The sequence below is a fragment of the Benincasa hispida genome, chromosome 12 (genome assembly GCF_009727055.1).
Source record: "Benincasa hispida cultivar B227 chromosome 12, ASM972705v1, whole genome shotgun sequence".
NCBI lineage: Eukaryota > Viridiplantae > Streptophyta > Magnoliopsida > Cucurbitales > Cucurbitaceae > Benincasa > Benincasa hispida.
Window position 1 is genome coordinate 42,312,294 of NC_052360.1, and position 16,705 is coordinate 42,328,998.

At 29.9% G+C, this 16,705-nt stretch overlaps 1 protein-coding gene across 1 annotated transcript; it reads left to right on the forward strand.

The window, feature by feature from the left end:
• Positions 1–1,312: 1,312 nt before the first annotated feature.
• Positions 1,313–3,561, forward strand: LOC120068430 (zinc finger protein JAGGED-like). The gene is made up of 5 exons (XM_039020195.1): positions 1,313–1,533; positions 1,657–1,745; positions 1,858–1,989; positions 2,187–2,277; positions 2,813–3,561. Coding segments are annotated over exons 1-5 (807 nt in total). The 5' UTR covers positions 1,313–1,531; the 3' UTR covers positions 3,306–3,561.
• Positions 3,562–16,705: the final 13,144 nt, after the last annotated feature.

A 16,705-nucleotide genomic window follows, 5' to 3' on the forward strand; every position in this document is an offset into this window, starting at 1 on the left:
CGGTTAAAGCTCAAGTTAAAGAGAAGTTTAGGTGTTTACTTATAAATGTTTGTACATATGTGTGTGCATGTTAGGGACTAATGTTAACTGTTGGGACTCACTGAACTCTGTTTATATATGTAAGATGTAACTATGTTGTTTGTTGAACCTTGGAGGTTGTTAAGTTGTTTAAAGTTCTTAAAGCTTATCGAATGTTGAGTTTGTATTTTCAGGGTTTTCTAAGTAGGTTAAGGATGTTAGTTAGGCAGTAAGTGCCACAAAGGGTTGGTAACTGTTGTCGTCACAGTCTCTTTCGAATTAAGAGGGTAATCTGAGAAAGGGTGTGACATGTTTATGCAATGTTCTTTCTCTACCAAAATATGGACCATTATTGCTAATTCGAATTATGCATCTTTTCCTTCCTTTTTGACCTCCCTCCTACACAATCGGATGCACCTTCCACAAAGAAACAAGGCCAGCATTCTCTGGAGCAATATTATTGTGGTTGCATTATGGAGCATGTGGATTGAAACAAGCAAATGAATTTTCCAGGATGTGGACTCGACTAATGGTGGCATTTAGGAGGACATCATTTATTTGGTTGCCCTTTGGTGTAAAAAATCCCCACTCTTTAATGGCTACCATGTATCAACTATAGCACTCATTTGGAAGGCTTTCTTCTAGCCTCCTTTTATATTTATCTTTTGTCTTTGGCACACTCTTCTTGCTAATTGTACATTATCACTTTTTGAATGAACACATTGCTTTTGATACTAGGGTATGATGAGCATGCTACGAAAGTATAAATCTAGTTGAGATGTCTATGCCTAATGATCCCATATCCTATAAATTGAGAGAGAGGATGCATAGAATAACTAGGGTTTCACATTCAATAGAATTGCTTAATAGATACATACAGCTAATAACTTATGTATACTTATAAAAAGATTTAAAATACTAATCTAAGTAACAAGATATCTATATATAAACCAAAGCCCAATTCAAATACAAAATGCAAACTTAATTGAAATAACATAATCTAAATGTAGTAATATATGGTAATACAATGACAAAGAAACAAAACATAAAAAGTATTGGGTTGGAAATTAATAAAAGAACGGTGGGCATAATGTTAATTTTATGTGAGCATTAGGGTTGATTTAAAATTGATTGAATATGATAATAATAGTAAGAGGGTATATAGTTGGTGTGATGTGTCCTGGAGTAACTAAAAACAAAGGCAAAAACGTCCTTCACAACCAAACGAGACCAGAGATTTTACACATAATAACCCTAAACCCTTTGATTTCTTCCCCTTTTAAAGTCACGAGAGGCTTCCTGTTGTCTCTTTGTTGTTGTTTCAAGAGAGAGAGAGAGTGGCAGATGAACTGATAGAGAACTTTCAAAGCTCTTTTTCTTCAACACCCCATTACTCAACTACCATCTCTCTCAAACTCCAACTCCAATTCTTTTTTTATTATAAAATTTTCAAATACCCTCCTCCTACTCCCTCATCTCCCACCACATACTCTCTCTTTCTGTCTGTTTCATCATGTAATTAATAACTCTTCCCCACAAAAACAAAAAACAAAAACAAAAATCCTCTTTATTAAATTGTTATATATATTATATATATGTTTTGAAATAATTGATGTTGTTTAATCTTTTGGTTTACAGGCGATCCGAGGGCAGCCCTTTAGACCTCAACAACTTACCTGAAGATTATATCAGAGATGGGAAACAGATTATTGAAGATAGCTCAACTGGTAAGCTAAATAAAAGTATCAATAATGATGGTTTGGGAGTTAATAAAATGGTGGGAAGAGTTGAGTAAAATTAAAATGGTTTAGTATTATACACTATGTCTTGTTGTTGCAGGTCATCGGAAAAAGAAAAGTGGGTTGAAAGAGGGAAAAGAGGAGGCCGGAAAAGTGTATGAATGCAGGTTTTGTTCACTCAAGTTTTGCAAATCTCAGGCTCTTGGTGGCCACATGAACCGCCACCGCCAAGGCAAAATTACTACTCTTTTCTTTTATTTATTATTATTATTTGAATGAATGAATGATTAGTCATGTCATGGAGGAGGGAGTTTTGGGGGTATTTTGTTGTGTTTTTGTTTTATGGATGAATTATTATTAGTTGCAGCAGCCAGGTTTGTTTGTGTATGATTTGATTTTTGACTTCATTTGTGTTTGGTTTTTGGTCAGAGAGAGAGACAGAGACACTGAATCGAGCTCGTCAGCTTGTTTTCAGTAACGATAACCTCGCCGCCCAACCACCTCCTCCTCCTCATTTAGGGTATTCATCTCTCTCTCTCTCTAAACCCTTCTTCAACCTTTTTTCTCTCATCTTCCATCTTAAACCTCTCATCTTTAAATTCATTATTTGATTCTCAATTCAACTCTACTTATATTTCCCTACCTAACTATTATATTTTTTAAAAAAGTTTAAACTGAAACCAACTTGTTTGCTCAAACATTGAAAAATGGTAAGCTAATCTTGAGATGAAACTTCATGTTTCTCTTATACAACATGAGCAATGAGGCTGCAGCTAATCCTATACATCCCATTTTCTTTCTTTTTTTAAAGAAAAAATGTCATAGGGTAGATTTTTATTAGGATGCAATACTCTGCACCAAGTTTTTTTTTTTTTTTTTTTTTCATACAACATAAGCTCTTAAAAAGGTTGAAATTTTTTAAATTTTTTTTGTGATTATAAAATAGTTTTTCTGTAATTTTCCACCTTTAATTTCTAGAATTGAAAGATTACACGTCCCTAATAAAATTTGTGTTTTTTTTATTAAAATAAAATTTGTGTTCTTTGGGTGATTAGGTGCTGCCATTCAATGGCACCGGCAAACTACCACACCGCGGGCGGCGGTGGCAGCGGCGTAGGAAGTGATTCAACGCTGCCTCTTAGGTTCCCAACGAGAATGTTTTCTGGGTCCTCACCGAGCAGCCTTTTGCCGCAGCCGCCGCCACCACCACTACCTCCGTCGCACCAGCCATATCTATACAGCTCGCCGTCACGGCCTTCGAGTTTCCCTTCCTACTATCCTCCTCCACAAGCCTCCATCAATGACTACTACGTGGGGCATGTCTTGGGGAACCCTTCACAGTGCAGCCATCAGACAGTGAACTACGGTTCCAGCTCTGTGGAGCCGAATAGCTACGCTTGCGTCGGAGCTCCGGTAGGGCATGGGGCGGCGTTCGGTGGACGAGATGGCGGTGGCAGTGGCGGTAGAGACGGATCACAGCAGCAACAGCAGCAGCAGCAGCGTTTGGACGTTCCTTCTTCGATCAATCGGTTTCAAGATGGATTCTAAAAAGAAGATTAGAATATTTTTTTTGTTTTGAAATTTTTCGAAGTAATGTAATCGAAATTCTGCAATGACACGCCACCCAGAGAAAGAGAGAGAGACATAACAAGCTGACAAATGGGGTCATAAATCATAATACAAGGGAAAAGGGGGGGAAAAGAGGAGGGTTCTTGTTTTGTTTTTTCTTTTTTTTTTTTCCTTTAAATTTGATGTGTTTAATTTGAAACAGCTTTTGAGCTCAGAAACAAGCTCAGCTAGTTTGGCATGGAGCTGTGGGGGAGGATGGAAGAAGGGGTGGTGTCTTTGTAATTGGCTTGTATTGTACTACCTATCTGTGAAAAAGGAGCAAACTGTGAAACAAGAGATTGATGGGACAAGAAGTTAGATATGAACTGAAAGTTCCCAACCCCCTTTTTGCAATTTCAGTTCTTTTTGCATGGCTTTTGTCTTTTTTTTTTTTTTTTTTTCCTTACAAAAAATAATTGGAACCTACTAAATTTCTATAATAATTAGAATAGTGTTTTAATTAGTGCTTTAATTTCAAATGTGTTTATGACTTTAATTGGTTAGAAATTGAAGAGTAAAGAAGATAATTGTTAGGGGTGATTTTGGGATCAAAGGATAAATCTAATGAATAAGGGAAAAAATGGGATCGAGTCCAAGATAAGATCATGACGGATCAAGGGAAGAGAGTTGGGCTAAGCCCAACTCCTAGTCGCGCTCGGCCTCCAAGGCAATGGGCAATCCTATCTCCTCACCCTTGGAGGAGGAGACCAAGGAGTCCAACTTTCGCATAGGGAATGTCCAACACGCCCTTGAGCTCAAGACTTCCATATAGAATCTCATTAAGTTATCACATAAGTAGATTTTGAAAGGGAATAAGAGAAGACCAAGGTCAACCTCTCTAGAGCTCTATATGAGATAGCTTGAATCATACTCTCAAACTCTCTACCTTCCACATTTTGTTCACTCTTTGACCTAGGCATCGGAGTGTATATAGCAAACATCACACCAGTGTGCGAATTTTTCGTTTTGCAGGCTACATTCTTCTCCCCCTTCAAATAAATTCATTGCTAATTTTTTGTGAATTTCATGTGTGTTTCCCTATCCGAATTTTGGCATCAACAATAATTAAGTTTTATAAGCTTGAAACAACATAAATTTATTAGTATACTCTATAAGATCTCTCAAATATATGGAGTTTGAAAGAAATTTATATATGAGAAAGAGTTTAAGTGAAAATTGTCAGGTCGTGTTGTCCTTGGATTGTACCTGGTTGTATTGGTTTAATAAGATAGGACCACAATATAAAGTAAGTAGTTCAATCAAATTTTTTCATGTTTTCCCCCTTTTACGTAATGATTTTTATATTTAAGATCATATATGAAACTCATGCCAACTTATCTTTCAAGTATTTTCACAACATTTTTCTAACTTTATTTATCATGAATCGCTTCTTTCACAGCTTGATGATATATTGAGTAGTATACTTCTATGATTTTTTTAAAACAACTTGTCCGGCTATTGTTTTTGCTATTTCCTTTGTTATAACATCATGAAAGATGCGTCTTTTAAAATAAATACAAATGCAACACTCGTATATGGGAGGGTATTATATTATATTATTTATTATTATTATTATTATTATTATTATTTGCTACCCTTTGTTCTGCCCAATGAGAACCTTTTTTTTTTTAATTACTCATCCACTACTATACAAGTAAATTACTCAATTGAAATGCTTTCATGTGTTAATATTTATATGTCTCACACATATCATATTGTTTTTCTATATGAAAAAAAAGGGGGAGCTTGGTTCCATTTTGATCTAACATTTAGAGTCTCAGCCCAACTTTTTAGGAGTAGTTCTTAGTTTTTAATATACAAAAAAAAATGTCTAGGAATTCAAAAGCCATTTTAAAAATGAGAAAGAAAAAAGAGTTTAGATCCCCATTTATATACCATCTTTCAATTTTATCGATAATATTTTTTAAAGGTTTCGATCTTATATTTAATTAAAATATAAACTTAGACCATCTATTTTGATTACTATATTTATTTAATTACTAAATTAGAAATTTTGAATTATATGTTCCTAGATTTTCACTCTAATAGTTTCTTGTAATTAGCACAATTAAATGATTTATTTCTATATACTAATTGGAGAAATAGTGGTCGTTGTATATAATTTGACACAAGGAGTGTATGTTAACCGGATAAAATAGGAGGACAAGGCAGTAAATAAGTTATCGATTATTCCACTCTCCTGCTCCATTGAATTTTTTAATATATATCTTGAACCTTTCTTTTATCCACTTGATCTTACTATCTTATGCCAATCATGCCAAATCAATAAATATTTGTCCAATCAACATACTACAATATTATTTCAAGAGAAAAAAAAACATACGACATCAATTATTTTGAATAACGAGGACAATGCTTAGAGGAAAAAACCATTTTTTTTAGTGTTTGAAAATTATATTTGTTTCTAACACAATTTATATATATATATATATATATATATATTTTTTTTGTTCTTAAAAAAATAGATTTGAATTCGAAATCATTTTTTTTTTTAAATAAACTTTTAAAAACTGCTTTCATTTAAAGAAAAAAAAAGAATTGGCTGGTTTTCCTTTGAAAAAAAAAAATGCAAATAAAACAAGAAAAATATAGCTATAGGTAAAGTTTATAAGTTTAATGACAAAATGAACATAATTCAATTGACATGATCAATCTTGTACTGTTAGAGGTTTAATTTTTTTCATTCCATATATTATAGTTATGTTTAATTTTCAAAACTAAAAAATCTAAATCCAAATCAAAATGATTATCGGGCCTTTTTTATTTGATTGAAAATTTTAAAAGTTTAGTAAAATAAACTAAATACTTCTATGAAAGTTGATGAATTAAATTTATCGTTTTTTTTAATATAACTAAATTTGTAGCTTAGTTTTAATAATTTATGTATCATTAATTTTCAATAGCAACCTTATTTATATGTCAAAAAAGACGATGGTGTGAAAATGAGGTGAATATACCAATAAGTGTAAAATGAAAATCATGGCCGTACATATAATTGAGAGATAATATCTTTATTTTGTATTTTTAAAAAGAATGCTACACGAGGACTTTTCAAGTGGTCACCCAACTTAGTAATGCTCTCTCCTAAGCAGGCTTAATCGCAAAATTCTAATTGGATTCGATGCATGAGAGATAATATCTCTATTAATATAAGATATTTTGAGTGATTAAAAAAAAACCATGTAGGCTTATGATCAAATTAGACAAATACCATACTATTGTGGAATTATGTGAATGGTTGTCTCACAAGAGATATCAAAGTCATGTCCTAAACTTACCATGTTGATAAAATCCTTTGATGTCGAACAAAGAATTAAGTGGTGAACCTTTGAAAAAGGGGAGACTCTATATTACTTTCTTCGAGGAAAATATTAATGGAAAGTAATGTAACTAAAGAGATTCACGTTGGGAATGGAGAAGAGATCATGAATATATGGATGGTATGAGACCTTTGGATGGTTCTAAAAATAAAATCATAAGAGCTTATGTCCAAAGTGAAAAATATCTTGTCATCCACAAAGATATATGGATGAGTTCTAGCCTCCCTAACAATGTTAAATTAGTTCATTTTGTATAGAACGAACCACACTTATGTTATTAAGATTGTGAGGTCTTTTGATTTTTTTCAATATAATATAGAATTCTCAACATGCCTTCTTAAGATGATGTTTCTTTTGGTTCACTATTCTTGGATCACATCCCAATTTTTGTTTTTGGACCAAATGTCTATTTGAACATCATAGACACTGATACCATATTTGATAATACGAGATTCTATCTCAAAATTAATTGACAATGAGAGATTGTGAAGTTATTCTTTTATTTTCTATGGTGAGATCTCCCACCAGAACCAAAGTTCAAAGTTTGAATAAGTATTATTATGAATCAAGTCATGTGAAATGTAAGTTAATTTTTTTATTTTTTTTTTATTTTTGTGGATGAGTATTTCCAATTCGTTAAATTTAAAGCAGCAAATATTGCTTTTTAACTTATAAATGTCATGATATCATTTTATCCATTAATTTTTATGTTTATTGAATATGAAAGCTGAACACTGGAAAAAACTTGAAAGATTTAAAAGAATAAAATAAAAATTTTAAAGTGAACAGATCCAAATATTATACAAATATTGTAAAATATGGAGAGGATGAGAGAGAACGAAGAAGCTAAAGTAAAGCTACTAATAAAGTGACGACTTTTCGCATCGAATTTAATCTTTTCATTTTAGGAGAAATAATACGCATGTAAATTACTACTAAATAATGCTCAATACTAACTTTGACATATGAACTAATAAGTAGGTTGACCTATACAATTTTTTAAACATTATGGACTATTTTCATAATTTTCAAGTTTTAAGCATTATGGATCTTTTTTAGGCTATGGATTTTCTTTTAGTTATATTATCTTTATTTCATTTCTTACTTTAATTTTGAAATTTTGTAAATATTATGAATTACAATACTATAAAGGCTTATTTGGTTAGGCTGATTTGCTTATAAACTCGACTTTCAGCCATAGTTTTCTTTTGGTAAATTGTATTATACTTTTTACATATGCAAGCCAAATTTTGGAATTTTTATTAGATGTTTTTTAAATATAAATATTTGGGAGTTTGTTTCTACCGTATATTTGACTTATTTTATTTCAAGCAAAATTTGAACAGTTTAGTTCTGTAACATGTTCCATGTCGTGCTACAGTTTAGTTCTGTAACATGTTCCACGTCACTTATTCTATCTTGAGATTGGTTCTTAGATGTTGACATGTGTGGTGCATATTTGCTGGGTGATTTCCTATCCTCTGTGTCATGTCTAACGAAATGCTAGAATATTGTCAAGGACATAGTAACATGACCAATAAAAAATTTTGAATAATATTTTTTTCTTTATATGTCAAGCTTATTTTATGTAGATTTTGTGGCATGCCGTATTGTTTTCTGAAGAGATGATTTCATTCCTTCCTTGAAATCTTCCCAAAGCTAGCCATATATATATATTTTGTGTTTTGTTCAATTATAGGGTTGGCCGTCTTGAAGATTCTTTGAAGTCGATTGTCTTATGCATTTTCTCATAAACCACAAGTGTGTCAATCTTTCATTGGAGAAAGATTGTATTGTTGTAGATCTTGAGACTTACTCTAGATCATGTTGGTTTATTCTACAACAACTTGAGAATCTTTCCGAAGCTAGCCATATATATTGCGTTTTGTTCAATTTTAGGGTTGGTCGTTTTGAAGATTCTTTGAAGTCGATTGTCGGTTGTCTTATGCATTTTCTCATAAAACATAAGTGTGTCAATCTTTTATCGGAGAAAGATTGTATTGTTCTTGAGACTTACTCTAGATCGTGATTTATTCTTCAACAACTTGAGAAGAGATTCTCAAATTGAGGGAGACCTTAAGTTCATCAAGTAGAGTGGTCTTCATTTGAAGGTGGAAAGATAAAATTTGGTAAAAAGGAGTTTCACACTTAGGGAAGCATAAGTGTCGTTGTCTAAGTTAGTCTATTAGAGTGTCATTACAATTATTGTTATTTATAGATAAGTATATCATTGTAATTGCTTGATTTTATATTAGTGAAAATACATCTTTCCATAGGCATACTGCCCCTAGACATAGGTGGTATTTACCTATGATTTTTTGGAAATTATGTAACATCATGTGTAACAAGTTTTTTTTTTTTTTATTTAGTACAAATTTGAGGTAGAGGGATTTGAACTATGGTTCTCTTGGTCTCAGCACATACAACTACTAACTAAACTAAGCTTTTGTTGATAATATAACAAGTTTTGTTGTAAGTTAGGTAACTTTTATGTCAATATTTTTTTAAAAATTTAATTAAGAATTCAATATTTCTAAGAAGAAAATTGAAATGAGATAGAATTGTACTTGAGACTGCTGAAAGTCTCAATCTAGACCCTTTTTTTTCCATTGCACTAGCCTTTCAAAATGTGAGAGTAAAAATGTGTACTTTTTTTTTTTTTAATAAAACAATAGATTATAAATGTGCAACATGTACTGTGGCATAAGAACATTTAATTCTAGATCTTTGTGTTAAATAATGAATTATAGATTATTAATGCCATAATTAATTGATGAATTTTTTTTCTCTTTCCTATTTTTACCACTATTCATGAGTCAAGAAAAGCCCAATTTATCGTAGTCGATACTTCAAAACTTCTATCAAGATCCATATTTAAAACTTGTTAAATATTTTAGATAAATGGAGGAAAAAGAAGAGGTTAGAACCTAAAAAAAAAAAAAAAAGAGAGAGAAAAATGAAAGCAGTACATTCATTAAAATTTTCTTTTATTTTGTGAAAATCTAAATAGTTAATTCCGGCCTCTTACAATAACTTCAAGTTCAAATCTTGAACATTCAGTTTTCACTTTTCATCACTTGGATTCTATAACCATAGCTTCATCATTAAATTAAAGTTTTATTTTAAAAAAATTGCTGAAAAACACAATATTAATCTCCACCCAAAATGATAATTTCCCTTCTATCTGCATACCTCGATTTTCTCAACCACTGCATAAGATGTATTAAAGAGAATTTTTACTTGGATAAATTTAAAAACACACACACACACATCTCAAACAAAAATGAAAAAACAGTACATTAATAAATGATATCTTGAGATACCAAATTTGATTGGGTGTTGTAATTAGTGGTTGTATTGGGCAGGGGCTTGGAAAAGAGAGTAAGAGATTTGTCAAATTGAAGGTGGGGGAATGCAGTCTAAGTGGAAGTATGAGAAGCACCTTTTTCAGTGATAATTTAGTTAGGGGTTTCACTGTCAAAAGCCTAATAACCTACTAATATATATAAAATATATCTTTCTAATGACCAATTAACATTTATGGGTAGGGAGTGGAAGAGAAAGATGTTGAAGAATCAGGTACTGAAAAGTGCAAAACCCAAGTTTTAAAAGTAGCTTAAATAGGGTAGTGAGGTCTAGATTAAATATATGTATAAGAGATAAAGATTTGTGTGTATTGGAAAGAACCAAATGAAAAAAAAAAAAAAAAAAAAATACAATGAAAAAAGGCATATAGGGTAGCCCTAATTGGGTAGGGTAAAGAAGATGGGCAGAGTAGAGTAGAGTTAAGCTGGGACCAAACATGTTCAGCTTATATATCTAGGGTATGTTAGCTATAAAGAGGCTACTCATTGGGCCCTTCTTGTTATTGCTTAACTTAATTTGGTTACCCAGCTGGCTTTCTTTATACTACTCCTCCAAGCTAACATGACTCTCTCCCTCTCTCTTTTTAAAATATTTCACTTCATTTTTAATATTAAAATACTGACATGTCTCAATTGTTTAAGACATTCTACTTTTGATCTAAAGACTAGAGTTGATTATTATATTCCTAAGTTATTATAGTTGAGTTTTAATAGTTTGTGTTTGGGGTGTAGATTATTTTAGTTTTGGTTCTAATAGTATGTGTTTCAAGTGTAAACTATTTTAATTTGAGAAATAAATAGTAAATATTGTAGCAAAGAATAAAAAAATTATGAATATAAAATAGTAAAAACAGTAGCAAATAATAAGTACTAGACTATATCAATAGGATTTGGAATTAGTGTTTACTGTACCTAATTAGAGGTTTTGAAATAATATTTACCGTAACAAGAGGTGGTTATGATAATCTTTGCCCCAAGATATTTAAATTTATGTCCTATTTTATTGGACTAAAATTATTATTAATTTTATATGATTTTTACTCAATCAAATTAACAATGTCTAAACATAGTATTAAGTTTCAATCGACATGTCAATATTTTTATCGATATTTTCACGTTTTCGTAGATTTAACATCGATATGAGAGATTAATCGATATTTCTATTGTATCGTAGAAAAATTCATGAAACGTGAAAAATAAGTAAGAAAATGTCACTAACGTAAATATAATATAAATAATAGACATCTTAACTTATTTAAAAATCATAAAACCTTTATTTACTAAATTAAATTTATTCTTTGAATTTTATATTTTTATAATTTTTTCCAAAATATCCATCGAAATCGATTTTTTATTGATATTTCAACCAAAATTTCAGTAAAATGAAGACCTCGATATTTTCGTCGATATCTATATTTTAAACCTTCTAATATTTTTTTCAAAAAAATATTGAAAAAATTGGTTTAAATGTTTAAATATTTAAATTTGACTTGACTGCTTATGTTTATTGTATTGATGAAAGTTAAAAACTTGTAAATACTTGGTTTTTTGGGGTAAGCTAGAATTAGAGATGTCCACGGGACGGGGTGGGGCTGGGATGCCATTATCCATCCCATCCCCGCTCTCCATTTCATTATCCATCTCTGCGAAATTTCCCATGAGGATCGGGGCGGAGATTCCCTGCGGAAAATTTTTTCCATTACCTTTTGTTTTATAAAAAAGCAAATTAATTTAAATCATTAATATGAGCAAATTTTAATTAAATAATTAACTTTTCACTAAATTGTTTATTATGGTTAGTTTTACATGACAAATTGAATTTAAACATAAATTACTCAGATTTTAGCCTAAAAAAGCTAATTAATTTTTTTAATAGAAAGAAATAAATATAAATCAAATTATTCACATATATAATCTATATTTAAATATTAAATTCAAACATATTCATTATCTTTCCAAATAAATAATAAAATTTAAAATTTAAATGTAATATTTATATAAAAATAATAATAACATAACATTAAATNATTCAATTTAAACATATTCATTATCTTTCCCAATAAATAATCAAATTTGAAATTTAAATGTAATATTTATATAAAAATAATAATAACATAACATTAAATAACTATACTAAATAAATACTGTCTCTTATACACATCTAGATGTGTATAAGAGACAGAGATAGGAGCGGGGGTAGGGGCGGGGACGGGGAATCCATTTTTTTTCCTACTTCCTCCCTCATTCCCCACTTAATCAGAAAATCTCCTTCCTCTTGAGCAAATTGGACATCTCTAATTATAATGTTGATCGATGAAGTTTTGACCATTCCAAGATTTGAAGTTAATTTCAAGTTTGGTCATCTCATCGATTAATCAAAAGTACATGTTTGGTCTCAAGTTTGAATTTTTATTTCTCATTGGTCTTTAATTATCCTCCGAGTTAAGTTGAGTGTTAGACTTTATTGATATATATATTAATTTTTAATGTTATATCAACGTTCCATTAGATCAACTGCAGTCAACCCAAACCATGAACAGATTAGAAACATATTTAATTTTAAACTACGAAGAGCAATCTAAAACAAAACATTGAACATATTGGCAATCAAACATGTCAATTTAAAATTTACCAAATAAAAACTAAATTCAAATTTCAAAAAAAAAAAAAATATAGTTTTAAAAATTCAAGTACCAAATATAGATCAAGTTCAAATTTTAGAGACCAAAAATGAATTTTTCTCTTGTTTTAGTTATAGATTTTGCATTAAAAAATCAATTTATATTCTTAAAATTTGGGGTTGTATATGAATTAAAATTTTGAACTAATAATAGTATCAATTTAAACTTGAAATTTTTGTAATTGTATCAATTTATATGCTACGCTATGTTCAATTTCGTTAAACATGGTGTGAGACTTATAATTTTATTGATTAAATCTCTAAACTTTTATAAGTGAATGAATTTTGACTCTTAGTTAGAATTTCATTGAAAATCATCCTTGTATAAATTCTAGTCGTCTACTTTGTTCATCTTGTTAGGAATGCAACTAAAGTCCTACATTGTTTAGATAATGGAATGATCATGAATACATAAGTGTGAACGAACAACTAGTCCGAAGTCTTATAAGTCAAACTAAAAATAAAATATTTATGATCAAAGTAAACAATATCATATCATTTTATACTCTTCGTTATAAAATTTAAAATCAGTTTTAGAGTTTACTTTTCAAAAAATACCAAAGTCTTTACCTATATAGTTTTTCCCTTATTAATTTTGGTAACATCTTAACGTTGTGACTTTTCTAGAATAGAAATTTTATTATTATTATTTTAACAAATTTGATAAATATTAATTTTAAACTAAAAATTAAAAGTAATTAATTGTAAGTTTTATTAAGAATATATAAACTAAAGTTGAGGTATAGACAGATTATAACAATGTGACAAATATGACAAAAAGTACATGAACAAAAAAATAATTTAACCAATAAACTACCATAAACTTCAAAACTAAATGTTTGGTAGTGGAGAAATGCTAACATGTCCGCATGAGCTAGGCAATAGGCATACACTACGGTATGCACAGCTAACATATTAAACAAGAGGTCACATTTATTTATTGGAATTACATTTTAATGGTGAAAAATAATAGTGGAATATAAATATATATCAAATATAATTGATTTAGACCAAACTCAGAGATTCAAATCTCCATATCCCATATTTGTTCTAACAAAATGACGTAACTAAATAGATGAGAGGTAGAAATTAATATGAACATATATAGAATTAAGATGTGCGTTTATATTTATAATATGGATGAAACTTGACCCTAATTTAGTATCATACATAGAAGATCAAAATATCAATATGCCGATAAAAATTTAAACCCCAGTTTTTATGAAAATGTCGATAGGCCGACGCCAAATCTTCCAAATCATCAAATGAATTGTACGTAAAGAGAGGGTTTTTTGATCCCCGATCTGAGTCCCGTCTTTCGAAGGGTCTCGTTCCGTTCATATGTCGCTCATTTATGGCAGAGTTTTGTATGTTTTAGATAAGTAAGACAAGCGCTTCATTACGCGTGATTCTAATTCTAGCATATGCTCAGCTGCTCCTACTTTTCAAATGGTTGAGCTCGTGTCCAACCAGGTCTCGGATGCCTTAAGCTTAAGTAGGAAGACAGAGTTGGCGACATTTAAGTGTGAGGCAGTGGACGGCCACCAGCAGGGTCACAAGTACCATATGGGGATATATCAATAAAATGTCAATCGATAGATATTGTTTAAAAATTAAAAGCAAAAAATAATTACACTACATATACACACACATCTTTCACATTAATGACAATTGTTAGCTTCTTTTTTATGTTTATGGATGAATTTCTTTTATGATATAATGAAATTGTCAATTCTTGAATCATATCAACGTCAAATATCGTATATGTAGAAATATAAATGAAAATGTCTCAAATTTAATAGAATCTAGGATATATTTAAGGAAGTGTTGAGAGAGTAGAAAAAGAAGGAAAAAGATGCTGATTTGAAAGGGGGTGGCGTAATTAAGAAGGCAGTGTGTATATTGGGAATAAAACAAAATATGATTAGAAAGAGACCCAATGGAAATACAAGTGTTGTATTGAATAATATATAATAGAAACAAAAAAGGGAGGGGAGAAATAATGTGTGTTTGTGAGAGGGTGCGATCCCAAGGGCTGAAGATGAGAAGAGTACGATGGAGAGTTGAGGTTGAGGAAGATGGCACAAGAGAAAAGGGAGTGTGGGATGTTTTGTTTGTGAGTTATAGGTGCAGAACTACTACACTAAAAAAGTTGCATTTTTAAAGTGTCAGAAAGAGACAGAAAGAGAAGGGAGGAATACATGCAATAGCTTAGCGCCGCAGGTAAAGTGGACGGCCATAGGCTCCCCTTCGTTGATGCAATAAATCAATAAGGAATGTTTAAAGCTGGCTTTATAGGGCTTTTACTAGCCCCCATTAGCCCTTTCGACCTCATCATCCTATTTCCTTTTCCTATTTTTTCCTTCCTATCATTTTCATGCTTTTAATTTATTTTCACACACTACCATGTTTAACTCTCACATTAACGAAGATAATGATGTGTCTCTACACTTATATACTTATGTTTTCATTATTTTTCATGATTAAGTCTCCCATCATTAATGAAGATAATGATGTGTCTACACTTATATACTTATGTTTTCATTCTTTCTTAATCGATGTTGGTCTTTATTTGCATTTCTAATATTGAATTTGTAGTTTTTTTTTTTTTTTTTTTTTTTTTTTTTTAAATTTTGTTCCTATTGTTTGAAAGATTTTTATTATGTTCACATTATTTGATTAGATTCACAAAAATGATCGACTAAAAGAGGATTTATGAGATCTATCAAATCATAAGATTAAATTTCGTTAAAATTATATATTAAACAAAATTAGAACTAAAGCTAAACTATTATGGAAAATTTTGTAATGCAACTTTGGTTAAATTGGTTCCTTTTTCTACCTTCTTGTACTTCATAAACGATCTAATATGAATTGATAACCTTTAAATTTCTATTTAATAGGTGTATTGAACTTTTAATTTTATATGTAATAGATCTTTCACTTTCTTTAAAATTTATATCGGATAAATTTTTAAATTTTCAATTGGTGTCTATTGTCTTATAGGTATAGTTATAGATCTTAGTGAATTTTAAAGATTTTCGAATAGGTGAATTTAAGCTATAGATGTATGTGATTTTTAAATTGTCTAATAGGATAAACCTATTAAACATTAAATTCATTAAGAATCGGATCCTTAGACCTTTTTCATCGTTCACAAAGATATATTACTATTAGATATAAATAGAAAGTTTAAGGATATTTATTAGACATTTTTTTAGTTCAAAGATTGATTTTAACTAAAATTTAACCTGAAATTTAAATGGCTAAATTAATAAATGTAATTGTTTTAAATTATAAAACTGTTGAAAATATTTTCAAATATAGTAAAATATCGTTGTCATCAATGGTAGACACTCATAGATATCTATTAGTGTCTATTACTGTATATCACTGATAGATTGTGATATTTTACTATGTTGATAAATAAGTTGACTCATTTTGTTATATTTAAAAACATCATAGTTTGTAATTTACCTTTTTATTATAAAATAATAATTAATTTCCCTTCTAAAATCCTCTCAAGAAATATCTTTGGAACTTTTTTTTTAGACATTAATTACTCATAATTTATGCGTTCAATGTCTAGGTGCAAGCTACGAGTTACGGTATCTTGTTTCTTTCGATATTTCCAGAAAATATTGATAAAACAATGTTAAGAAATATTAGTGATGAAATGTATTAGAGTTGTCGAGTGAATGAATAGAACGAATGCGATAAGATGTGTGTATATATGGACTAAGTAGTAAAGTATTATTTAGGTCGATTTGATAATTATTTAAGTTTGGTTGGTTAATCATTTCATTTTTTTATTTTTGATTTTTAAAAATTAAGTCTATTTTCTCTATATTTCTTACCCTAATTTACATATTTCTTATGGTGAAATTCTTAACTAAATTCCTGAAACAAAAACAAGTTTTAAAAGTTAATTTTTTTTAATTTCTAAATTTTGGC

What these genes read in the sequence shown, in the direction of transcription:
- LOC120068430 (XM_039020195.1), top strand. An exon ending in TATTGAAGATAGCTCAACTG is followed by an intron (nt 1,746 to 1,857) that starts GTAAGCTAAATA and finishes TTGTTGTTGCAG; the next exon opens with GTCATCGGAAAAAGAAAAGT. An exon ending in CCTCCTCCTCCTCATTTAGG is followed by an intron (nt 2,278 to 2,812) that starts GTATTCATCTCT and finishes TTGGGTGATTAG; the next exon opens with GTGCTGCCATTCAATGGCAC.